The sequence below is a fragment of the Panthera uncia genome, chromosome B4 (genome assembly GCF_023721935.1).
Source record: "Panthera uncia isolate 11264 chromosome B4, Puncia_PCG_1.0, whole genome shotgun sequence".
Classification (NCBI taxonomy): Eukaryota; Metazoa; Chordata; class Mammalia; order Carnivora; family Felidae; genus Panthera; species Panthera uncia.
Window position 1 is genome coordinate 46,803,807 of NC_064809.1, and position 27,343 is coordinate 46,831,149.

A 27,343-nucleotide genomic window follows, 5' to 3' on the forward strand; every position below is an offset into this window, starting at 1 on the left:
ACTGAAAAGTGTGGCCCAAATCAAAAGAAAAAAATAAATAAGCCAGCAGAAACTAACTCTGAAAAAGACATGATGGTGGATTTAATAGACAAATGCTTTAAAACACTTGTCTTAAAGATGTTCAAAGAATTTAAGGAAGAGATACATAAAGCCAGGAGAATAATGTATGAACCAAATTGAAATAGCAATAAAGAGAAGGAAAACTTAAAAAGGAAACCAAAAGCAAATCCCAAAACTGAAAAGTACAATCACTGTAATGAAAAATTCACTAAGGAAATTCAAATGCAGATCTGAGCAGGTAGAAGAAAGAATCAGTGAACTTGAAGACAGGACAATGAAAATTATTAAGTCTACAGAACAGAAAAAAAAATTGAAATGAACAGAGCCTAAGGGACCTGTGCAACACCATCAAACAGACCACCATATGCATTGTGGAAGTGCCAGAAGAAGAAGAAGAGAGAGAAAGGGGTAGAGAAAGGGGTAGAGTCTAATCAAACTGACAAAAGCCAAAGACAGAATTTTGAAAGCAGCAAGAGAGAAGTGATTTATCACATCCAAGAGATACTCAATAAGGTTTTTAGCAGACTTCTCGTTAGATGCTTTGAAGGCCAGAAGGTAGTGGGCTGATCAAAATGCCAAAAGAAAACCTTTCATCCAAGAATCCTTTATCCAATGAATCTGTCTGTCAAAAGTGAGGGTGAAAGTAAGACATCCCAAGATAAACAAAAGAGTTTGTAACCACTAGAACTTGATCTGCAAGAAATGCTAAAGGGAGTCCCATAGGTTGAAATGAAAGGACACTGTACAATAACTCAAAGCCATATGAAGAAATAAAGATCTCAATAAATGCAAATGCATGGGCAATTATAACATGTAGCATTATTATAACAATGGTGTGTAATTCCACTTTTTATTTTCTACATGATTTAAGGGATGAATGTGTTTTTAAAAATTAGTCCCCAAACTAGCATTATTATAACTGGTTTATAACGCTACATTTTGTTTTTGACATCATTTAGGACACTAATGCTTAAAATATCCACAGTTTATATTTTTGGACACACATGTATAAAGATGTAATTTTGCAACATCAATGTCTGAAAAAGGTGGGGATGGAAGTATTAAAGCTATAGAGTTTTTTTCAAACTTTATGTATTTATTTTGAGAGAGAGAGAGAGAGAGAGAGCACTCAAGCTGGAGAGGGGCAGAAAGAGAGGGAGAGAGAGAATTCCAAGCAGGCTCTGTGCTGTCAGCACAGAGCCCGATGTGGGGCTCGACCCTACAAACTGTCAGATCATGACCCAAGCCGAAATCAAGAGTTAGATGCTTAACTGACTGAGCCACCCAGGTACCCCTAAAACTGTAGAGTTTTTAAAAAATGTGATTGAAGTTAAACTGGTATAAAGTCAAATTAGAATGTAATAATCTTAGAGTGTTAACCATAATACCTATGGCAACCACAAAGGAAATAGTTAAAGAATATAAATAAAAAAATAAGACAGGAATTCAAACATTTCACTACAAAATAAATCAACTAAACACAGAAGAAGAAAATAATGCAGAAAATGAGAAACAAAAAAAAAATGAGAAACAAAAAAACAAACAAATCTCTTCTTCTCAGTAATTACTTTAAATATAAAATAGATTTTATTTTGATTGGAGAATCAAAGATAGAGATTTGAAGACTGTATTTTTAAAAAAATGATTCTATATGATATCTATAAAAGACTCATTTTAGATCCAAAAACATAAATAGTTTGAAAGAGAAACAATGGAAAAGGATATTCTATGCAAATAGTAACTGAAAGAGAGTGGCGGTGGATATACTAATATCAGACAAAATAGACTTTAAATTAAAAATTTTATAAGAGAAAAAGGATAGGGTATATTAATAAAGGTTTCAATACAGCAAGAAGATATAACAATTATAAACATCTATGCACTTAATAACAGACTACCAATATACATGAAGCAAAAATTGGCAGAATTGAACAAAGAAATGGACAGTTCTACAATAATAGTTGAAAATTTCAATACTCCACTTTTTAAAAAATTTGTTTATTTTGAGAGAGAGGGAAGGAGGGGCAGAGATAGAGGGAGAAAGAGAATCCCAAGCAGGCTCTGCACTGTCATCACGGAGCCCAGTGTAGGGCTTGGACACACAAACTGTGAGATCATGAACTGAAGTGAAATCAAAAGTCAGACGCTTAACTGACTGAGCCACCCAGGTGCCCCTCAATATTCCACTTTCAATGATGGGTAGAATAACAAGACAAAAGAAGTTTGGAAATAGAAGACTTGAACAAATACATCAACTAGATCCAATAGACAAACACAGAACAATATAATACACATTGTCTACCCGACAATAGAATACACATTATTCTTAAATGCACATAAGGCATTTTCCAGGATAGATCATATGTTAGGCCACGATTAAGTCTGAATAGATTTAAAGTGATAGATATTTTACAAAATATCTTCTCTGACCATAAAGTCAGACTTCAATAATAGAAGGAAAGCTGGAAAATTCACCAATTTGTGGACATAAAAAAATCACTCTCTTAAACAATTAATGGATCAAAGAAGAAATCACAAAGGAAAAGTTTGAAAACCTAAAGACAAATACAAATGAAAACATAAAATACCAAAGCTATGGGACACAGCAAGAGCAGTGCTAAGGGGGGAATTTATAGATGTAAATGTTTACACTAAAAAAACAAAAACATATGCAAATCAAAAATCTAACTTTACAACTTAAGAAACCAGAAAAAGAAGAACAAACTTAACCCAAAGCTAGCAGAAGGAAGGAAATTATAAAGATTAAAGTAGAGGTAAATGAAATACAGAAGAGAAAAACAACAGAAAAAAGTCAATGAAACTAAAAGTTGGTTCTTCAAAAACAGCAACAAAATTGACAAACTTTTAGCTAAGTAGATAAGAAAATGACTCGGGGTGCCTGGGTGGCTCAGTCGGTTAAGCATCCGACTTCGGCTCAGGTCACGATCTCACGGTCCATGAGTTCGAGCCCCGCGTCAGGCTCTGGGCTGATGGCTCGGAGCCTGGAGCCTGCTTCCGATTCTGTGTCTCCCTCTCTCTCTGCCCCTCCCCCATTCATGCTCTGTCTCTCTCTGTCCCAAAAATAAATAAACGTTAAAAAAAAAAAAAATTAAAAAAAAAAAGAAAATGACTCAAATTACGAAAATAAAACATGAAAGTTGGGGACCTTATCAATTCTATAAAAAAAAAAATTATTATAAGCAATTCTATAGCAACAAATTGGATACTTTAGATTAAATGGGCAAATTTCTAGAAACATAAAACTTACCATGACTAAACCATGAAGAAATAGAAAATTTGAATAGATCTATAAGTAGTAAGGAGATTGAATCAGTAATCAAAAATCTCCTGACCAAACAGAAAAAAAAAAAAAATCTGGATCTAATTGCTTTATTGGTCAATTCTACAAACATTTAAAGAATAATTAACACCAATACTTCTCAAATTCAAACTTAAAAAAAAAAACCTGAAGAGGAGGAAACATTCCCTAACTCATTCTATATGGCCAGATATCTGATATCAAAGCCAGAAAATGACACTAAGAAAAGAAAACTATATCAATATTCCTAATAAACACTGATTTAAAAGTCCTCAACAAAATACTGGCAAACAGAATTCAGCAGCATATTATTATTTTTTTTTTATTTTTTTTCCAAACAGCAGCATATTAAAAGAAATATACACTAGGACCAAGTAAGATTTATTCCTTGAATGCAAGGATAGCTCAACATATAAAAGTTGAGAAAGTTGATATATTATATTGATAATATACCACAAATAACAGAATGAAGGAAAAATGCATGACCTTATCAATCTGATGAAAAGAAAGCATTTTACAAAATTAAATACTTTTCATGATAAAACATAACAAACTAGGAATAGAAGGAAACTATCTCAACATAATAAAATCCATCTATGAAGAACCCATAACCGCATCATACTTGATGGTGACAGACTGAAAGCTTTTCCTGTAAGATCAGGAACAAAGCAAGGATTCCCATTCTTGCCACTTTTATTAAACGTAGTACTAGAATACCTAGCCAGAGCACTTAGGCAAGAAAGAAAGAAATATAAGTATCCAAATTGGAAAGGAAGAAGTGAAGTTATCTCTAATCGCAGATGATAAGACCTTATATGTTGAAAATTTTCAATATTCCACAAAAAACTGTTAAAACTAATAAAAGAGCAAAGTAGCAGGATAAAAAGTCAACAGTCAAAACTCAGTTGCATTTTTATACAGTAACAATGAACATTCAGAAAAGGCTATTAAGAATACAATTCCAGTGGCAGTTACAGGCTTCCATTTATGGAATGAATAGGTCATACCGAAAAACGATACAGGAAATATAGTCAATGTATAGTCAAAGGTATAGAGAATATGGTCATTGGTACTGTAATAGCGTTGTATGGTAACAGATGGTAGGCATACTTGTGGCAAGCATAGCATAAAGTATAGACTTGTGGAATCACCATGTTATATGGCTGAAACTAAGGTAACATTGTGTGTCAACTATATTTCAATAAAAAAGAATACAATTCCATTTATGATAGTATCAAAAAGAATAAAATACTTAAGAATTTACTTAACCAAGCTGAAAGACTTGTACAAAAAAAAACCTCCAAAACATTTCTGCAAAAAATTAGATATAAATAAATGGAAACTTCCCATGTTTATGTAATAGAAGAATTAATATCATTAAGAAATCGGTATTACCCAAAGCAGCCTATAAATTTAATGCAATCCCTGTCAAAATCTCAATAATTTTTTTTGCAGAAATAGGAAAAGCCATCTTAAAATTCATATGGAATTTCAAGAGATGCTAAATAGCCAAAACAATTGAAAAAGAAGAACAAAGCTGAAGGACTCACGTCTTAATGTCAAAACTTACTACAAAGCTACAGTAATCAATAGTATGGTATTGGCATAAACTCGGATGTATACACAAATGGAATGGAATAGGATGTTCAGAAATAAACCCTTACATATATGGTCAAATAATTTTCACTAAGGGTGACAAGACCATTCAATGGGGGGAAAGAGTCTTTTCAGCAAATGGTGCTGGGAAAATTAGATATCCACATAGCTCAAAATCCATCCTGACTTAAATGTAAGGCCTACAACTATAAAACTTAGAAGAAAACACAGAGCAAAAGTTTCATGACATTAGATTTGGCAGTGATTTCTTAGATATGATACCAAAGGCAAAGGCAACCAGTGAAAAATTAGGCACACTGGACTTCATGAAGATTTAAAAACTTTGTGCATGAAGACATCAACAGAGTAAAAAAGGCAACTCACAATATAGGAGAAAATATTTGCAAATCATATATCTGATTCACTATTAATAGCTAGACAAAAAAAAAACAATTCAAAAAGGAGCAAAAAGACTGAAGAGACAATTTCTAAAGAACATATGCAAACATACACATTATCAACAGAGTGAAAAGGCAACTCACAAAATAGGAGAAAATATTTGCAAATCATACATCTGATTAGCTATTAATATCCAGACAAAAAACCCAAACAATTCAATTCAAAAAGGGGCAAAGGACTGAAGACACATTTTCTAAAGAACATATACAAATGGCCAATAAGGTCAATAAGCACATGAAAAGGTGCTTGATATTGCTAATCATTAGGGAAACGTAAATCAAAATTACAATAAGATGCTACTTCACACTCAGGAACATGTGTTGGGAGCTTTGGGATGGTGTTGTTATGAGAGGTTATGATAGTTTGAGTGGTGACACAGGGTCCCAGATCCCTAAATGATAGAAAGGAGATATGGAAGGACCAAAATCAAATGGCAGAGATTTCTCTTCTCCCTAGTCTCTAAGCATTTTCGGGACATCACTGCCCAAAATGCCCTGTGATGAGCCTGTTATAAATACAAAGTCCAAGCCATTTGCCCTTTCTTTGGGATTGAAAAATTCTGAAATCCTAAAGCATCACCTGGGGTCCAAGATATTGAGAACAGCAACCCCAAAATTTATGCAGCGATGTTTGCCTCCAAGTTCAAAGTCATTTAGCTGTTGATCCATCTATTGCCAAACCCCCTCTTTGTTTCCCTAAGTCCATCCACAAAGCCCATATTTCTCCAGCTTTCTGTAAAGTGTAAGTTTTGTTGCTGTTGTTGTTTGCTCTTAGGAGACCAGTACCTTCAAAAGTGAGGTTCTTGAAGGCATGAGCAAATTTGGGGGTGGTAATAGCTTCTCCATTTTCAAGAAATATCTTCAGCATGTGTCCAAAGAGCAAGACTCCATTCAAGTAGGCAAGAGCAAAGCCATTTTTTGCCTGAATGAGAAAGAAAAATCTTTTGAGTCCCAAAAAAGAGAGTCTGGTCTTGAACCTGGAACAAAACATTCTTGGGGTCGGCAGAGTAACCGGAAAGGTAAAGGCATATTAGGAGAATTATAGGGATGGTAGTAAAAGTAATCTTTTGGAAAATATGTCCTTGAACCAGGGTTCTTTTATTTTCCTTGTGTCAAAATTTTGCATTTCCTTGGGATCAATAAACCTGAAACACTTCCTTTAGGGAGGTACTTCCTTCCCATGATGGTGAAATCTATTATTTCAACCAGGAAGAACAACAGGCAACATTTTCATAATTCTTATGGGATTTTATACAGAAAAAAATGCTTGCTTGTACTTTAATGTTTTCACAGAGAGTAAAAGAGAACAACAGTAAAAACAATTCCCTGCCCTTCAGTACCCTGAATAGAACAGGAAGAGTTTTGATTGGATACCAATGAACCTGCTTTAGAAACGATTCTCGACAGTTGCGATCTTCACAGAGTTGGGCTATGGATTAAAAGTCTTGTGCGCCCTGAGACTAAGTGAATTCTGTCAGCTTGGGCATTTTGGACTGTCCACCTGTTAAGAATCACACTTTCAACAGAGCCTAGAAGCTGCGTGAGTGATATCTGAATATTACACACAGAAGTGCATTTGCTGGAAAATATAAAGAGAAAAAATAAAACGCCTCTCATTGGTTTCAGTGTCTTTTGCTGAAATCATCATTTGATGAGATAAAAAGAATCCAGTTAAGACCCAATCCCCGGGGGGTCTGGGTGGCTCAGTAGGTTAAGCATCCGACTTTGGCTCAGGTTATGATCTCGTGGTCCATGAGTTCAAGCCCTGCATCAGGCTCTGTGTTGACAGCTCAGAGTCTGGAGCCTGCTTCAGATTCTGTGTCTCCCTCTCTCTCTTCTCCCCACTCTGCTTATGCTCTGTCTCTGTCTCTCTCAAAAATTAAAATAAAGATTAAAAAAAATTAAAAAAAAGCCCCAACTTCCAAAGTGGTTGCAGCTCCAAATTTTTGCAGCATTGTGAAAAAGAGGGTTTAGAATTTCTAGTCTAGGAAAAAACCATTGTACTTCCCAAGGTACCCAACTTCCCTTATAGCTCTTCAGGTCTGGCCCATGGCTTGCCATCCCAAGGTTGTTCAGGGTCCTCGGGACTGCTTCTTCCCACTTCTTCCCAGTCCTAACCTGCTCTCAACTGACTCTGAGGGCAGAATACATTTGATGAATTTAATCAAGCTAAGGTATAGTGACTGACAAGGCCTAATGGAGTATTAGGGTCAGGGGCACCTGTATAAGGTGGCCATGATTTAATGTCCAATTGGAGGTTTTCTTTTCTTTCTTTCTTCCTTTCTTCCTTTCTTTCTCTCTTTCTCTCTTTCTTTCTTTCTTTCTTTCTTTCTTTTTCTTTCTTTCTTTCTTTCTTTCTTTCTTTCTTTCTTTCTTTTTTTTCTGGAATCAGTGCTAAACCAGATGAAATGCTGGATAAGAGGAATAAACATGACTCTCCTGGACAAATTTAAACAATGGCCAACTTAATTATAATAGAGGACAATGTCTTAACCTAGGAATATATATCTTTAAAGGTAGAATTTTGATATCGGCCCCAGCGGAATGTTGCTTTGGGTACATTGTTTAGTTTCTACCTTCCCTAAGTTAGTGGGGCTTCTTCCTGTCTTCCCACATTGTCACTTCCATTCCAATATTACAGAGTGTGCGTTGTCGTGCTGGTCCAAAGCCCAGCACAGTGACCTATAGTAAGAGAGGTTTTTGTTTGTTTGTTTGTTTGTTTTAATTAAAAAAAATTTTTTAAATGTTTTTATTTTTGAGACAGAGAGAGGCAGAGCATGAGCAGGGGAGGGGCAGAGAGAGAGGGAGACACAGAATCCGAAGCAGGCTCCAGGCTCTGCGCTGTCAGCACAGAGCCCAACGCGGGGCTTGAACTCACGGACTGTGAGATCATGACCTGAGCCGAAGCCGGAAGCTTAACCGACTGAGCCACCCAGGCGCCCCTATAGTAAGAGTTTTAATATCAGTAATCCTGCTATTGCATGTAGTTGATCTCAGTTAATATCTGTTGAGTGAATGAGAGGAAAAAAAAAATTGCTTACTTTAGAATTTGGGTCCTACATAGGAGAATAATATATTACCCTTGACAAAGAAAAGAATAGTATATACCCATGAAACTTACCCATGATAAACTTTTGGAGAAAGAGCTATTTGAGGTGGAATTCTCAGGATGCAATGTCAGGACAAGGACATTTTTCATATAGTCTGGGGCGGTGACATTATCCGCGAAGTATACGTTACTGTATTAAGAAGCACAAGTTCCTCATGAAAATTAGGTTCCTCCAAAACCAGATATGGAGCTTCCACAATTCCCACAAACTATAGCATCAGCCTAGAAATAGTTTAAAACATTTTTTTTTTCCAGTAGCCTGAAAAACTTTCTGCTTTCCCCCAGATAGGTTTATTTTCTCCTAACATGCTAAGTTGAGTAAGAGGGCTTAGGCAGCTGTCATTCACATACACAAGTGGAAAAGAAGATCAGAACACAGATACCTCTTTGAAGGAGTTTTTTAGGCTCTGGACATGCGAGCTAGGGCTCGCTTTCAAGGCTTACTGACCTTTGGTTTATGTGTGGAGTCTTTCTTTTCTTTAAGAAAGACTAAACATTTTCTCTAACACTGTCAGCTCCTTGATATTAGTGTATTGATCCTTGTATCCTCAGCTCCTAGGTGATATTTGGCACATTGTGGACCCTCAATACTGTCTGAGATTGTGCTGCAAGTCATATGGTTTCTAAGCTTCCAAATCATTTGAATGTTTTAATATGCAAAGAATCTAACATGTTGGAACTGCTATAACTAAGATGACCATCATTTACTATTCAAACGGTAGGTGAACACATCTATGCACTGAGGACTAGGTTGAATATTTTCCTCATATTATCACATCTAATCCTAAGAGCACTCCTATGAAGTGAGTATCTTTATTCTCAGTTTACAAATGAGAAGATTTAATCTCAAGATTAAGTAATACCCAAGAGTCAAATGAACCACAAGTGTCAGAATTAGAATTTGAGACCAAGTTATGTCTATTTTCAAATGAAGCTCATGATCTACCAAAAACATAGCCAGGTGTCCTTAAAGACCAGTGACAAAGGAAGGCCTACACTTTTGCCCCGGGTTGAGGATTCGCTGATAGTAAAATCACACCAGCTTGGCTACATTGAGAACTCCTACCACAGAGCAAAGCAACTGTCAGAGCAGCTGTCGATGTGGTTGTAGGAGTGAAATGTTGATAACTTTGTCCTCTTTCCTGTATTTTGCAACTAAAAGGCTAAGTTGATTGATAAGACTATCTTCGTGAACAAATAGTAGTCAAACAGACCTGCAGTCCCTATGTTTCCTTCCTCTTAACACTGTGACACGTACATTTAGTGTGGGTGAAATGACTAGGCAAATATGGGAAATATGTAGTGCAGTAACATTGTCTAGGCTAAGTACAGACAGGTAATGATTAATGGTGCAGGCAGATAAGTGATGTCATACGATCTAGCTGATGGGGCAAGAAGCACAGGTGTATCGGTGACAACTTCTATAAGTTTAATCTGACTCAGATACTACCTTGGCAAGGTTTGTAGGGTCTCCAACCATATTAGAAGATGAGTGGTAAAATATAACACTGCATATTATTTATATTTGAATTTAAAAAATAAAAATTGAGAAAAAGAAAGAAAGAAAGAAAGAAAGAACAGTATCTCTGTACTACATTTATGTTTTAAAGAAAAAAGAAAGAAAGAAACTATCTATCCTCCAGAATTTTCTCTCCTTTGCTCTAGAGAATTACAGAGAATAAAATTGCCACCCATGACTAAACCACACAGGGCAGAGAAGCAGTCATTTAATTGGAACTTTCCTCTTACAAAGGTGGCAAAGGATAAGTCATCTAGGATCAAAGGCCATTAGCAAAAGAAAGCAGAGATATGTCCCACATTCCTGAAAATAATGCTATTGGATTGGGTTATTAGTTGATTTATCACGGCCTGGAAAGACCTTAAAATCAGGCTGGGGACCAAGATCCTTGTAGATGAATGGACATGTAGATTTAATGGGTCATGAAACTTCTGTATTTAGACATGATAGTGATATCAAAGATATGCATATCTGCTAAGGTTACAATCAATTAAACAAAAATGAGGCTGTGATGCAAGAATGAAACTTGATCGTACCGAATCCCATGTAAGTCAGTGCAAAACCAGAGAAAAGAGAATGTCTCTTCTGGAAATCCTGGGAGTATTTCCTTTCTGAAAAGAGAATTCTTTCCAATATTACACCTACTTGAATAGATCCACTAGAATAATCACAATATCTTCAGCCACTGCCCGGTCACCCTTGAGGGAGTTGATCGTGTCTGGTGTACCACACACAACAATCACTAGAGAAGAGACAGCAAAACAAGGAGAGAAATACACAATGGTCTACATTCAAACACATGGGAACCAGGCGCCTGAATCTGAACCCAGTAAGTCTGTGCTACATTTATGTTTCAAGGTTAACACCAATTCCTCAATTACTCTCTCCCTTGCTTTTTTCCGTTTACAGTCATAGAGTCTGAGTAGAGCTGCATGGAATCTTAAAAAGAATCCTCTAGTCCATTCCCTTAACTTTATTGATTTAAAAAGCCTGGAAGACAAGATGTCAAAGGGTTAAAGAACTAGTAGATGGCAGAGCCCTAATATGCATGTTTATGAATCCAGCTCAGTGTTTATTCCATTATACCAGGTTAGAGGAGTTACATAAACTATTTTCATTGATAAGCGCACCTCACCAATTGTTAAGTGCTTCAAAAAGTTATAGTAAAATTAATGGGTGAATTTATGTCATGTTCCTGAACAAGCCCATGTTCCTTGGGCTTTGCTTGTAGCTTCTTAACTCAGAATTCAGTCTTAGTGATTTCAGTGGCAGGGTTCAATCTGTTCTGTGAGCTCTCGTACTCATTGGAATCAGATTTCCCAAATGCATGACTCTATGAGAAAGAGGAGTTGGGGTACATTGGATCTTTTTATATACTATGTTGTCCAATAAACTCCTTAGAGACATGAATACTTCTTTTTAGGGACATCTATACTTCTTTTTCCCCCCACATCTTGCCAATGATTTGTACATGGAGGGTTCTGATTATGGCAAATACTTAAATAATGACAGTAGATGATGATTTGAGTGATGCTAGGAATTCTTACCAAACAAGCACATTCCCTCATAAGAAATGTCCACAGTTGATCCCTTTGCTTCTGATTTATTCTTATTTGTAAAGAGAATTCTTGGAAAGTGAAACAAATCACCTCACAGCTTAGTGAGCATGATTTTATCCCACATTTGACCTGTCACTGGGAGATCACTAGGCATGTGGGATATACATTAGAGGAAAATGAGATAATATGCTAACCTTGTAGTTTTGCTTTAGGCCAGATAATCAGTAAACATATCCTCTTGGTCATCAGGGGACCAGGGTTCAGAATGTGTGAGGATTAGTCATAAATCCAATAATAGATTAGATTGAGGTGAATTTAAAAAGCAGTTTAGGGGCGCCTGGGTGGCGCAGTCGGTTAAGCGTCCGACTTCAGCCAGGTCACGATCTCGCGGTCTGTGAGTTCGAGCCCCGCATCAGGCTCTGGGCTGATGGCTCGGAGCCTGGAGCCTGTTTCCGATTCTGTGTCTCCCTCTCTCTCTGCCCCTCCCCAGTTCATGCTCTGTCTCTCTCTGTCCCAAAAACAAAATAAAAAACGTTGAAAAAAAAAAAATTTAAAAAGCAGTTTATCGGGGCACCTGGGTGGCTCAGTCGGTTAGGCGTCCGACTTCAGCTCAGGTCATGATCTCACAGTCCGTGAGTTTGAGCCCCTCATCGGGGTCTGTGCTGATGGCTCAGAGCCTGGAGCCTGCTCCAGATTCTGTGTCTCCCTCTCTCTCTCTCTGCCCCTCCCCTGTTCATGCTCTCTCTCTGTCTCAAAAATAAATTTAAAAAAACATTAAAAAATAAATAAATAAAAAGCAGTTTATCGATGGTGGGTCATGATATCATTTTGGTTTATACAAGCTAGACTTTAGCATCATTATTACTTTCATGATGCTAATGTATTTATTCAACACTACTTTTCTCCTTTCTCTCATAGGAAAAGGTTTTAATCGGCAGAAGGACCAATATAATGGAGTTGCATGCAACTGCCAATCTCCCCAGATAAACAAAATATATAGAGGTAATGATGATAACTCTGTGCTGGTAGATTTGGCAAAATTACTCTTAAAGATGTAGTAGTTGTGAGGAAGAAGTTGGCAAAAAATTATCTCCATGTCCCCTTACCATTGCTTTTCCTGTTCTGGTTCATTAAGATATCCTGAAACTGGTCATTTCCCCTCAACATATCCTTGAAGCTAAGTTCCTGAGAAAAATAGGAAACTCCAGCCTCCAGAGCATTGAGGTACCTAGAACAGAGAAAAGAGAAACTCTAAGAAACAAGTTTGGTTTCTGCATGACCTTCCATGTTGTTTGCTCATTGTTTACAGATCTGTTGTGGGACTTGTTCATCTAAACTTCATTTCCACAATCAACGCAACCGATGATACACATCATGATATCAATAGTTTGGATGGTGGGATCTAGTTTGGTAAAGATATAAGGATAAGTTTTAGGGAATCTTCATGTATATATACAAATAGGAGACATTTGGTGGGTTGTTTATAATAGCTTCCTGCTATCTGCAGAAGGAAGGCTACTTTGTTCTATAAACCCCATTATCACAGATAAGTTGAAACCTTTGAGTCGACAGTGCAAAAATTCAGAGTTGATAGGAATCATTTATCTTCCCAATGAAATGGACCTTTATGGGCTCTAAGCTTACCTCGAAATTTCCAGGATGAGGCCTTAAGGTTGACTTTTTAGGTCCCTAGATGTGCATTCCCAGTGGTACCCTTACTATTCCACATACTTCGGTGGAGAGAGACTGCAGAAGCAAGCACCATCGTGGTGGTGTAGACAGTAACACAACCAAAAGATTCCTTCTGCCACCTGTGCTGGAGTTGTGTGAACCTTGTAATTTTATTTTAGCAATGGTGCCTGATATCCTGTTCTCCTCCCGCTCCACTTATTCCTCTGAGCGATCGTGAGACAAATTATTTCTAACTAGCTGTAGGTATTGGCAGAATGCATATTCTCTGGTATCACATCTTTCACAGTAATGTGAAAGCAGTAACCATTGTTTTTCACTTTCCTTATCTGTAAAATGGAACTTGTACTTGTTTTCCTTTCTTTAGAGGATTTACTATAGGGGATCAATAAAAGTAATGTGAAAGTACTTTGAAAGCTAGAGTGCTGCAAATGTGATACATGTTGATTGTATTTATACCATGTTTCCTTTGGCCCTTTTGCGTTTATTTGTGTGTTAGAAAGTGGGCTGGTGTCCATTCCCAGTGCTGCTTCAGATGGAAGGTGCATCTGATAATAACCGGATGGCCTGCCAGGATTCTGTGGCCTCTTTCTATGGCAAGTGCCAGAAGCATATTAATGGTCCTTCTCACCAGAAACAGTCCTCAGTCTCGGTGCCATTTTTGAAAACATATGCAGTGTTCCAAGAAAAATTTTTGAATGGCAAATTATTGGCCTTCCAAAAGTTAACCAAGAAGTATATCAGCTTCCTAGCTGGCGACAGCAGCCTGGTTAAAGTCTCTTTGTAGTCACAAGATAATCCAAAACTCCCAGCTGAAATCATGGGATAGTTCAAATCTGTGTCAAGGCTATGCCAAGAAGCGAGAAAGAAACAAACATCAGGATTAACTTCAGTAGCACAAATACAATCCCTTTTTAAACTGTTTCAAACTGTTTCCTGTGGTTGGTTATAAACGGTAAGAATGAAATAGGGTCACTCAAGCAGGTTTCTAACTTAAATAGGTGTCCCTCCCACACAGGTAAATTTTAAAACGTTTATTGAGCATATGTTATGTTTTAAGATACTCTGCATATTTTCATGTATAATGTGGCTTGGTTCCAATTTATTCTAAAAGGAGGGGGTGGTCATAACATCGGGGTTGGGACATATGGCCTTTGGGGAGTAGGGCTAAGAAAACAGAGGATGGGCCATCATCAGGGCCTTGACATATGCCAGAAATGCTGGTCCCCTTGGCTCTTTGCCTGGCTGACTCTCATTCATGCATCGGGTCCTGGATTAAAGATCCCTTCAGCCATCAGAAAAACCTTTCACTGACACCTGCGACCAGGTAATTTTCGGGTCAGTATGTGTTTACTATCTGCCTCCTCCACTAGACTGCAAGCTCCATGAAGGCACAGATCACGTCTGGCTTATGCACCTCCATATCTCCAGTCTGCCTGGGTCATATGTGCACCATCAATGTGCACTTGATAAAGGAAGGAAAACAATACCTCCCTTTCATCTTGAGCCCTAGGTGTCCTGCTTGCCCTTAAACTCCCTATGTTCACCGTCAAATTTATCTTTTCTTTTCATTTTTTAAAAGCGTTCTTCATTTCTTTTAGTGTTTTTTGAACACTTTCCATCCCTCACTCTGACATCCAATCAGGTATCAAATCAGTTGTCAGTTATTCTACCCTTAAATATCTTTAAAGGCTCTCCTTCCTTTCCAGGTCAACTGCTTGCATGCTAATTCAGCTCTCCTCCTCCCCTGATGACTTTCCCCATCAGTGACTCCTGTGTGCTCTAGTCTTTCCTGTACACTGTTATCACTTATTCTTCCCGAAGTTGAGCTGCTTCTTATGGCACTTCCCTGCACCATCTAAGTTGTTTCTGATGCAAATCTAATTAAATTTGCTTCCCTCACCTGGAACTCGTGACCTCCCCAACATAGCCCTACTTAATTTTTCTAGTTTTATCTGTTCCCCCTACTCATCTCTTGCACACTGGTTGATACTGACTTTCACAAAATGTCTACACTTCTCTGCTTCTTTGCTTTTACACCCACTTACCCTCTGCCTGGCTGGGATCCTTAACTCCTCATCTCTACTCATTAAAATCTCACCTATGCTTCAACACTCAACTCGTATACCATCTCCTTCAAGAAATCCTTCCCCTCTTGAGCTAAACTCTTCCAACCAGAGGGAGCTCCTTTCTTCTCTGAACCCCACAGCTTCTTGTTTGTGTTTCTTCAGTTGAGCTTATTATACTCTGCCTTGTACTGGTTACCAATGCTCTTGTTGTCTTCTCTATTTTACTGGGCAGGGGGCTGTGTTTTACTTAATTTCTCTACTCTGACAAAACCAAAGTGCTTCTTTGCACACAAAAGGTTTCATAAATAGTCAATCAATTTTCCTACTCCTCCTTTCCTTCTGAGCACATTCTATGGCAAAGCAACAAGTGGTCAGATTAGATGACAACTGGGAATGAATGGAAGGAGAAGAATCTGTATTTGCCTGTATTTTAGTAGGGAAGATGAGCTGAGAAAGTGCTTCCGTGGCATGCAGTGGGTGTGAACATCTCAGAGTATTTGTACAGCTGGTAGGAGGTGTCAGAGGCAGACTTTGCAACAGAAATTTCAGAAATTTAATGTGACCTTCCAAAATCTATTGCATGGGGGTCCTTTAGTGTAGTTTTCTCTGTGTAGACAAAGGTGATCCTTGATTCAGGGGAAGACTGAACAGATGAAACACAGGCAAAGAAGAGGGCTTTAGATTTAGGGAAGGTGTGATCCGGCAGAACAAAATGTTTCATGGTGGCGAGAATTACACTGAGTAAAATGAATGGAAGAATGAGGGTGATTTTCGCCAAGGCAGAAAAATGTTTTTATTATAGAATATATTGGAAGTGGTTTTTTTTTCCTAAGCTGAAGAGGGCACTGTGCAAGGTACTTTAATATGTTAATTATATAATCCTCAGTGCTGTGAATTGAGTACCTTTCTACTTCCCTTATTCTGAGGACCTAAGGATAGAACCAAGCCCTGCTAATGCCCAGGGTATTGTACTTTCCTGTGTGTTTCCTCTGCTCATACTTTAGTAAAGATTTCCTTCATTAACTCCTCAAATTATCCAAGTTCATTGTCTTCTCTGTTCCCTGTCAGGACTCTTTTTACCTATACCATGTTGCCTCTCAGGCTCAGATGTTAGTAACTGGATGTGAATAGCTACTGTACTTCACCTCATGGTAAGCAAAGGTAGAGCTACCTGGACAAGGGAATGACACTTACAGAGAAGTAGAAAAATGTGAGGGTTCCAACACCTCTGATTGTGTTGCCTTGACTAGACTTCTGTTTGATAAATCATTTAAATAGTGATACCATGTCCTGACTTCAACTTACGGTGGCATTAAAACAACAAACCAAACTACTTACTACATCTGGAAGGTGGAATATGTACACGAGGGCCCCACAAGGACACAGCCCATCTGTTTTTTATTCTGTAGGGGAAAAAAAGAAAAAGAAAACTCAGTCTCTGAAATAAAAGCAATGAGTAAATGGACAGGAAAGAAGTGGCAATGAAAAAGGCCTCTAGAAGGTTAGAAAGTAGGCCTCTCAAGAAAGGAGCAACTCATGGTGCCTTGGGTTGGGCACGGGACACTAAGGGATAAAGAAATCTGAGAAAAAGAAGATGCTGCAGGTGGAAGGAAGGGTATTCTGCTGAAGGTAAGAAGGATGAAGGTGAACCTGGGTTCCTTGTCAAGAGGAGGATGCAGGGCGGGATAGGAAGGACTGATAGACTGTACCATGAGACATACCTGTGGGCCAGACTGAGGAGAGTCTAGATTTGGAGGCGCTTTGGGGGATGAGGGCAAGTTTTACTTTTAGGGAGGGCTATGAAACAGGGCTAAAGAGAACAAAATGCAGTGTGACCAGTTGGGTGACTATAGATCGTGTCTTGTACTATTTATCAAGAGGAACGTGATTAGGAACATCCCATCCCTAGTCTTAGAAAACCAGGGTATGCCTCCCTCTCAAGAGGTGGAAGGAAGAAATGCACACTCCTAGCATCATAAAGTGGAGTTTGTTAAACTCCCCTCGCTCATCCCTGGCCCTCCCAAGATTGAGAATGACTGCTGTCATCAACCACTCTTCCCCATGTGAGTCTACTTGTCTGGCTGGTGTAATGCTATCGATTAAAGATTTAGAGCCATGGTTCTATGTCCAGTGCTCTGCTTCTAGAACCTTTCCCTGGGTTTCTGGTAGTAAAAAGGCTTCTCACACACCTTGCGGCCTCTGGAGAGCTTAGGACATTCTTTTGCTCCATAAAGCCCGGGCTGAGGTGGGGAGTTGGGAAAAGGGAGTAGGCAAGAATCTTTCCCCTCCCATTTCCACCCTTTTTTTTTTTTTCAACGTTTTTTTTTATTTTTTTTTATTTTTTTTATTTTTGAGACAGAGAGAGACAGAGCATGAACGGGGGATGGGCAGAGAGAGAGGGAGACACAGAATCGGAAACAGGCTCCAGGCTCCGAGCCATCAGCCCAGAGCCTGATGCGGGGCTCGAACTCACGGACCGTGAGATCGTGACCTGGCTGAAGTCGGACGCTTAACCGACTGCGCCACCCAGGCGCCCCCATTTCCACCCTTTGACGTTACAGTTACTACTACTAAAATTAGGTTTCAGATTCAGCTCTTAAGCAATTAACCCGTGACTGCATCTACGGTTATGACCTGAAACAGAGACCTCTGGTACAGGGCTTTAGAATCCCTCAGGTATTTCCCGAGGGACACAGAAGAAAACCAATTAATGCCAACATTCACATTTTTAAAAGGTTTTGGAAACAATTTAAAACAAAATAAGTCCCCTCCATAACACTGAAAGTGTAGAGCTACACAGTAGATTCTCCCGACTTTCCTGTATTCCCAGAGGGCCCTCATCTCTTGGGAAATATACGGGGATAAAGTCAGATTACCCTGTCTCCAAAACACTCAGCTATGTGGCTAGAGATGACATAAGAAATGCTCACAGACGGGTGCTCAAGTCTCACACCATGATCTCCCTGTACTAAGAGGTGTGAGCTACACCTACAAAAGCATTTACTTACTGAAATTTCCCTGAGTAGGTCAAGACCTTCACAGGTGCTACTCCGGCAGTCACTTGACTTGTAAATCAAACTATTCGAATAGATAAAGGTAGCATTCACAGTCACATTTATGCCTGTTATCCAGAAATGAGGGAAAAGAGAAAACATGTTATTTTTCAGTAGTTTATAGCCATGAGATTTACCTTTAGTCAGCTGATCCCGGGAAAAAATGGATATGCATCTTCAGGCCCAGGAATATTTGAGTTCTGAGTTCTTATATCACTACCTGTCACTTCTTTCCTCTCTCTGTCTCTTTTATTTCTGCCTCTCTGTCTCTGTCTCTCTGTCTCTCTCTCTCAACAGCTTTATTGAGGTATAATTTACCCTCCATAAATGCCACCCATTTTAAGTGTACAATTGAATGATTTTTAGTAAATGTGTATTTGTGCAACCATCCCACAACCCAGCTTGACAACATTTTCATTACGTTCAAGGCTCTCCTCTTTTCACAACTGCAGACTCATCAAGTTTCCTTATACAGTTCTGGAGAGTGCTAGGAAAACAAAAATGTAGCCACTACAATATCTGTTCTTTCATGTTCCAAGGTGCTGGTTCTGTTTCCTGCCAACGTGCACACTGGAACCTCTGTGCTCTGTCCCCAAAGCCAAAGTGAACTGTGTCCATCATGGTCTAGGATCTTGGGATAACAGATCGCCTTCAGATCAAGGAAAGAGCCTTGGTAATATCCCTTGGTATTGCTAGATACCACATTTTGGATGAGAATAAAAAGACAGCGGAACCATGTGACCAAGCTCTATCCCTTACATTTTGTCACCTTCCGATAAAAAATATTCCGCAGAAATGTTTGATTCCTAAGAGAGGCATCCTAATAGTGCCAAGCCCTTATACACGAAGTCTGGAAACCTCAGCTGCTAGTTATACTGCTGGTTGCAGGGAGTGACGTTCTGAGTGTTCTTGCACCAGCCATTCGAATTTCTCTAACTTGGTTCCCTCAAATGTAAAATGGGATTAAAACCAGAATTATCAAATGTAATAATGTTGATACTTTTAAAAGAGTAAAGCATGTCAACAACAGAAGTTATTGTTCTTCTGAACATCCGAATAAGAATGTTTATTTAAAAAAAAATATTTATTTTGAGAGAGAGAGGGAATAAGTGGGGGAGGGGCAGAGAGAGAGGGAGAGAGGGAATCTTAAGCAGGCTCCACACTCAGCATGGAGCCCAGTGCGGGGCTCAACTGGAGAGATCATGACCTGAACCGAAATTAAGAGTCTGCTGCTTAACTGGCTGAGCCACCCAAGCACTCCCCAAATAAAAATATTTTTAAAGACAGAGACCTGTTCTTTCAAAGAATGAAAGTATCTTTGCATGTCTATAGCCACCTCAGAGGTGGGTCTAAGACTAGGAAGTATTTTACTTCTTGTCTTTTTTTTTGGGTGCGGGGAGGGTTAACTCAAGAACACTTTCCTGAGACTGTTCAGTAAGAGATCTAAATAAGAGTTGCCAAGTAGGAGAGGTCAATGTAATAAGACCAAAGAAAATTAATAGAAGAGGTGGGACCAGTGAGGGATTTAATAGCAACTAACACTTGCGAATAGCCATATGTCAGTCGTAATACTGCACATTTTACACCCTTTTTGTTACCGAATTCTTACAGCGGTAGGGAGCATATGGGGTCAATGAAACCAGGAAAAGAGTATGAGTGAGGCTGTTGGGGACCCAGAAGAAAAGGAGAGGGCATGTGGGCACCAGGAGAAAATAGGGCTTGAGCCTGTCTTAGAAAGCAGCAAGAGGACTCAGGGAGTAAAGTGCAGTCTCGTACACAGTCACATGATGAAAACAGGGCTTTCAGAAGACGACCACACCTGCAGCTGTTAATGTATACATTAGCTCCTCCTCCTCAACCTCTGTGAGGGCTCTGCTCCCTCTTGCCACCATGAGGAGCACTGAAGATGACTCACTTAAAAATCCTATGTCCAGGCAGCCCATGCTGGATGGGCACGGCAAAACCCAAGTATAAATCCTGCACAGGACCTAGGAGAAGGGAAATTCACATCCACTGAGTGTGATCTCAGACAAATGACTTCATCTATGGGGCCCCGGTTCCTCATCCATTGGTTGGTAGAACAGAACTGGATGATCTCTGTCACTAGATGCCTAGCATCAGGCTGTGTTTTTCGGCATGCATTATTTCAATCCTTAATCCTCCCCTGAATCCTATGAGGTTAATTGATATTTTGTCTTCCTGTTTAAAAATCAGAAAATGGAGGTCTGGAGAGGTAGACTAACTTGCTTAGGGGGACACAGCTGGGGTTCTGAACCTAGGACGGTCTGATTCCAGAATCTGATATGCTATAGAATAGCAGTTTGCAGAGTGTAGACCATAGACTCCAGAGATAACCTGCAGGAGGACCAGGAGGCCAAAGCTATTCTCATAAGCGTATTAAGACCTTCTTTGTTTTTTCCACTCTCCTCTTACGAGCATATAGTAGAGTTTTCCAGAGGCTACATAATATGTATTATTGCAACAGATTAAATGTAGAAGTAGATATGAGAATCCAGCCATTTTTTTTTATTAAGGCTGACATTAAAGATGTACAAAAATATAAATCAATACCATTTTCCCCACTATTTTTGTTTTTTTGGTTTGAGAAATACAGGTTTTCTTTAATAAGAAATTTTATTTTATGTTACCAGATAAAGTGTTTCTAATTATTTTAAGTGAATCAACAAACAACTATTTACAACACTTCTCAGCCTTAATTTCCAATATAGTAACTGTCAATACATGTAACCATGTAAACAAAACTCCACAGAGCTCACAATTATTTTTAAGAGCATAAAGAGGTCTTGAAATCAAAAAGTTTGAGAGCCACTTCTGTAGAACATGCTGTACAGTATGCTGCTGCCTCTCAACATTTTATGGCTAAGTGAAAACTGTGTTTGCTTTTGTTTTTTAATTTGGTAGAGGAAGAGGAGGATCTCTTCCTCTTTATCTCCCCAAATCCCAAGTGATTTCTCAAGAAAATACTGAAAAATTTTCAGACAACATAGTGACGTCATATCGAAGCTCAACTTTTAAACTTAACAATTCCCAAACCCAAGTGCTGTTTCTCATCTTTCTCCTGCCTGCACCTCTACCCCAGCATGATATCTCAGGGCTGGGAAGATGGATGGAATGCCAAGGCATACAGAGTAATCTCAGAACCTTTGTCTTCTACCTAGGGCTTTGAGGAAGGAGTTGGACCAAAGGGAATCTGAATATAGGTGCTGGAGCCTAGGAAAGCAGCCCCCTTGGCACATGAGATCATTTGGAGGGTATGAACTGGGTGTGCTTAGCCATGAAACATACATCCTTGAGAAGGTGATGTCCTAAGGTGGAAGGAGTCTCTTTTTGCATGTTGTCTATCAAATCCCAGGTATTCTTCAAAACTCACAGACATTTCCTAAGTACTAGGAAAAAATATTGTTTTCTTACATTTGGACATCACCCACAACATTTGAACTCTTAATTTTCTTCAGTTTAGCCCTTAAGTATATGTCTTAGAATTTCCCCCAAATAATAATGCTCAGTATGTTTAGAACATGAACCTATCTTTCCATCACAACCTGTACTTCTTGAGTTTCTCATGCATGAACATCCATCTAACAAAATGCATCATTAAATACAAAACTCTGGGCATCACTGTTTATTCTTTCATCCCCCTCAAAATTGTCCACTCATTTAATCTATTCAGCCACCTCACCACTCATCCATTCATGACTCTATTATATATGAGTATATGTATTATACATATAATATATATGGTTTTTATTTTAGAGTGAGTGCACACAAGCAAGGGAGAAGGACACAGGGAGAGGGAGAGAGAGAGAGAGAGGAGAGAGAGAGAGAGAGAGAGAGAGAGAGAGAGAGAGAGTCTTAAGCAGCCTCCACACTCAGCCAAGAGCCAGATGCAGGGCTCGATCCCACAACCCTGGGATCATGACCTGAACCGAAATCAAGAACTGGACGCTCAACCAACTGAGCCACCCAGGCGCTCCATGAATCTATTTTATAAATGAGATGAGTAGAACTTAGAATAAATAACTCACTTGATAAAGTGTTTATAATTAAACTAGTGATAGGTGGATCAGGAATTCAAATTCAGGTTATATGAGTCCAGAGATCAAAATCTTACCACTATACTACACTCTTTATTTTATATCCTGGTAACTTGTTCAGGTAACAGTGGCAACAGCACAGTAATAACACAACTTTAACATCCTCAACAAAAACGACAACAGGGATGACAATAAAACCGCCGCTACTTATTGAATTCCTAATTATGTTTCAGTCTGTGTACTGGGTACTTTATATGAATTTCCTCATTTAATTCATACCATATCCACACGAGGTAACTACTATCTATCGGGATTTTATAGCTAAGGGGATTGAGGCTCAGAAAACTTAAGTAATTTGCTCCAGGTCACTGATGATAAATGGTTGGACACAAAGCTAGAATATGAACAAAGAGCTGTCTGGTTCCAAATCTCTGCTTCTCACCATCGTGTTTCACTGGCTCATTTTAATGAGAAAGTTAGTTCATGGTGGGTAAAGATTATACAGCGTCCAGACAGCTGGAACCAGACAGATAGGGGTTGGAATTTTGTATCAAATAGACAGCCTGTATGACTTCAGCAAAGTTATGAAGCTTACACTGTGAAACCGTGTCAATAATGCCAATCTTACAGAGCTGTGGTGACGGAGGACGCTATATATCTTACCTGGGACATGATGGGTACTCAATAAACAAGGAAGCCAAGGCTCAGAGAGACTAAGGGAAAAAGCTCACCCAGGGTCACAAAAAGAGAAAGGTCTGGGGCCAGGACTCCAATACAGGTCCCCAGAATTCAAATCAAATTTTCTTTCCATGATGCCACAGTCTTGGTAAATAAGGGGATTTTATTAAATCTTTCTAGTTCCATTACAGCTCTAGATCAGATCTAGCTATTTACATCTGAACTGGTCTCAGACAAGATTGAAGAAATGTATACTGCACAGCAAAAAGGTATCACAGATATGTGATACATGATACCTCTTGCTATATTACCAAAGAATTTTACTGTATTTTTCATGGTCATATGAATTTTATTTGTGACAACTTCTTGGAACACACACATCCAGTCTAGGAACAGAAAGGTACAGCATGAAGCTTAAATAACATCCATAGACAGTTGTGCAGCCTTTGGCAGAGGTACCAAACATATATATACCTTGTGTTGGCCACATGGGGAGGAGAGCATGAACCTAATGAACCGGTGCAGCTTGGGCACTAGAAAAGAGCTTATTAGCACAGAGTTTTACATGGAGAAAATCAAGACATACCCTCTTTAGAACCATAAGTAAACATTAAGACGTATGAAATAGTCCTTGACTCAGTAATTATACTTTCGGCAATCTAGTCTCAAAGAATGGAAAAAACTGTATATTTGAAAATGCTTATTGTAGTAATTTTAAATAACCATGAGAAATTAAAAACAATGGGAAATCAAACAGTAGGGAATAACTGGATGATTTGGGAGGATAGCTACTCCAAAGAATATTACATATCCACTCACATCACATAAAGATTATGCAGTTATAGGAAAGTCATTTGCAGAATGATGTGAAGTAAAATTGGGATAAAAAATTGTTTCTTTTTTTTTAAATAATTTTTTTAGTTTTGGTTTATCTTTTTTTTTTTAATATTTATTTATTTATTTAGAGAGCATGAGTGGGGGAGGGGCCAAGAGAGAGAGGGAGAGAGAGAATCTCAAGCAGACTCCCAGCATGGAGCCTGATGTGGGCATGAACTGTGAGACCGTGATCTGAGCTGAAACCAGGAGTTGGAAGCTTAACCACCTGAGCCATCCAAACACCCCTAGAAAATTGTTTGTACGCCATAGTGATCCTAATCGTGTTCTTAAAAACAAGAACCTGAGAGCATATGAAAGACACTGGAGATATCCAGGCGGCTGAAAATGATCAGGGGTGATTTTTTCTCTTTATTCTACATATTTCATCTAATGTTATAAAGTTTATTTTAATAATTAATAGATACAATGAAGAACTGTAACACTGAATTTGGTTGCAAATTTACTGGACTATGTCTTATGTAATAGCCAGCCGAGATGTCAAGAGTGAACAGATGGATTAAAAATCCCAGAAATAGATGCAGCATCTGTCTGAATTTAACTCTCTTAATTCATGTTCTTGACCGGTAACCCTGTGAACTCTCAGGTCCAGATCAAATATTGCCTCTGAAGAGTTACAGAAAGGAACATGATACCTCCCTGAAACGGAGCCATCAATCCAGTTGCGTGTGGGGCATTTCACTGCTGGGAACATCTGGCATTCTCTGGACTGGGGTCATTCCAAGAGCAGGGTGAATTATGACGGAGCATAACACAGTAGGACTTAAATCCTTCTCTCTGAGAACCTACTGCCTTGCAATAGAAAGGGGTTGTCTGACAAGCCCGTAGAGGAGAGTGGGTGATTAGGCAAAGAATGCAAGCGACCCTTTGACCCCAGAGGGGTAACAGGGAGGAGGTGGATCCTGTGACCATATTCTTACCGGCATTGAGCAGACGCTGTCTCACTATTTGCACTCCCTCATTCACCGCTTCTTTCAAGGTATCCAAGGTCTCTGGGAAGGCCGAGTTGTTCATCATCAGGACGCTGATCTCATAGCTGCCATTGTTGCAGTTCTGACTGATCTGGGAGGTCCAGAACATCAGCCCTGGATGGAGGAGCAGTGACCACAAAACTAAGCCCAGCAGTGTCATCTTCATGACTTTGCTTACCTCAGAACCATACTCCTTGTGCTTGCTTGTTTTACTCTGCACTTTGAGGGAGGCAGGAACTCTGGCTAGACAGCCTCTAGCTGGGTCCCTCAGTCCACTCTTCCCCACGCTCCTTTCTGATCATGCCCCACTGGTCACGTGGCCCATGGGACACAGCCTGCCTGCCAGCAATTAGCAGCTACATTATGGTAGGAGATAAACCAAAGTTCACTTTGTGTGTTTGCTCACAGAAAGGCCAGAGTTATAAACAGGGAGATTACCTGGGCCTCACCCAATAAAAATACATCAATTTGTGACACATCACTGGGAAGAGGAAAAAGGGGAAGAGGGAAGTATAGTATATACATAAAAAGATTTGTAAAATGAAAAATAAAGGTCAAAGGGCTTAAGGATATAGTGGACTATGTGGTGTTTAGGTTATACCTGCACACTGGAACTGAATCCTCAACTAGAAGAACTGTTTCAATCACCCAGTCAGCAACTATTTGTTGAGATTTGACGGGGTGTTAGGCATTAGCAAAGCACTAGGTATACAGCTATAAGTGGTGTGAATATATTAGTGTCCTCATGGAACATGCATTCTGGCGACGAAGACACACATTAAATAAATAATTGTGATGTCTGACTCTTGATTTCAGCTCAGGTCATGATCCCAGGGTCATGGGATTGAGCCTCACATGGGGCTTTGCATTGAGTGTGGAGCCCACTTAGGATTCTCTCTCTCCCTCTGCCCCTCTGCCAGGCTCATGGGCTCTGTCTCTAAAATTAAAAAAATTGAAAAATAAAAAAAAATTATGAATAAACTCAACCATGGAAAAAAGTACAGAGTGCTGTGTGGCACATGGCAGATTAATATAACCTATTCTAGAAAGTTGAGGAAGCTTCCCTGAGAAAGTGTCTTTGAGCTACCCAGAAGGATGAACTGAAGTTAGCTGAATGGAAAGAGAAGAGAAGGAGTGTGGGAGGCAGGGGAACAGCTTTTGTAAAGGCCCAGGGGTGGGAAGTGACATGAATGTTTGTGGAACTGAGAGAGACACAGCATGGTTGGAGTGGAGAGAGCTAGGCGTCTAGTGGCAATAAAGGTTGACAATGGAGTAGACAGGGGTAGGCCATGGGGTTTCCTATATGCCATCAGGATTTGGAACTTCACACTAATGGTCAAGAAAGGAACACGATCAGATTAATTTTGTAAAGACTACTTAAGCTGCCATGGAACGAATGACTTAGAGAGAGTGGGGACACGTAGCAAATTAGGAGGGTATTTCTGTGGTCCGAATGAGAGGTAAAGGAGACCCAGATGAGGGCAGTGGCAGTGGATATGTGTGTTCAAGAGGTATCTAAGAGGTAAAATAGATGAGACTTGACATTTTATTGGATTTGAGGCATTAGAGAGTGGGAGAAGTCAAGGGTGACCCCTGAGATGCTCAGTTGGGTAGATGGGAAAGCTGTTTACTAAACTCTAGAATTCTGGAAGAGCAGCAGGGTTAATGAAGATCATGACTTCTGTTTTTGGACATGTTGATTTTAGGAGCCTGTGTAGGTGTGGGAATAGCCAGGATTTGGGGGGAAGAGGACCTGGATCTAAATGGAGATTTGGAAATAGAGATATAGTATGACTAACCAAATAATGTCATTATTTACATCATTGGCTTGACGACCACTTCAGGCAAAATTCTGTTTTAAACTTAAAGTGAGTGACATCAACAAGATGGAGGGCTACGGGCCCCAGCTTTAATCCTTCCTGGAAAACAACAAATTAACAACTGCCCATTGATGAAAATAGCTCTGGGAGAGCTTTGGAGTACAATGAAGATGCAGTGACCCAGTGGAGCACAAAACCAAGATGGCCCCACAGGAAAACACAAGCATTTTGTGTGTGTCATTCCATCCCTCGGTCTGGCACTGCGCCACACCAACAGGGATCCCCATTGGCCATGACCTCCCACTGTGGGGCAAGGAGGGCAAGAGGACCCTTACCACTGCAGTTTTTGCCACTGAGGATCTCTATAGTCTTTGCCAACACTGACTCCAGCTGACAGAGTTGCCTCGGGTACGTGCTGATGTGCTTTCTTTGAGAAGGAGACGCTGGTGCACTTTCTTGGACTGGAGACACTGCACCATCCTGCTCCAGTGCCT

At 39.4% G+C, this 27,343-nt stretch overlaps 1 protein-coding gene across 1 annotated transcript in view; it reads right to left on the minus strand.

The window, feature by feature from the left end:
• Positions 1-25,195, minus strand: part of GUCY2C (guanylate cyclase 2C) — a 70,434-nt gene extending 45,239 nt beyond the window's left edge. The window contains exons 1-8 of the mRNA XM_049625128.1: positions 24,979-25,195; positions 18,387-18,499; positions 16,717-16,781; positions 13,941-14,156; positions 12,727-12,848; positions 10,707-10,803; positions 8,555-8,672; positions 6,220-6,355 (exon numbers count right to left, since the gene is read on the minus strand). Of these exons, the coding sequence (XP_049481085.1) occupies positions 6,220-6,355; positions 8,555-8,672; positions 10,707-10,803; positions 12,727-12,848; positions 13,941-14,156; positions 16,717-16,781; positions 18,387-18,499; positions 24,979-25,195 (1,084 nt within the window). The remainder of the gene's footprint in view (positions 1-6,219; positions 6,356-8,554; positions 8,673-10,706; positions 10,804-12,726; positions 12,849-13,940; positions 14,157-16,716; positions 16,782-18,386; positions 18,500-24,978) is intronic.
• Between the last annotated feature and the right edge of the window lie 2,148 nt (positions 25,196-27,343).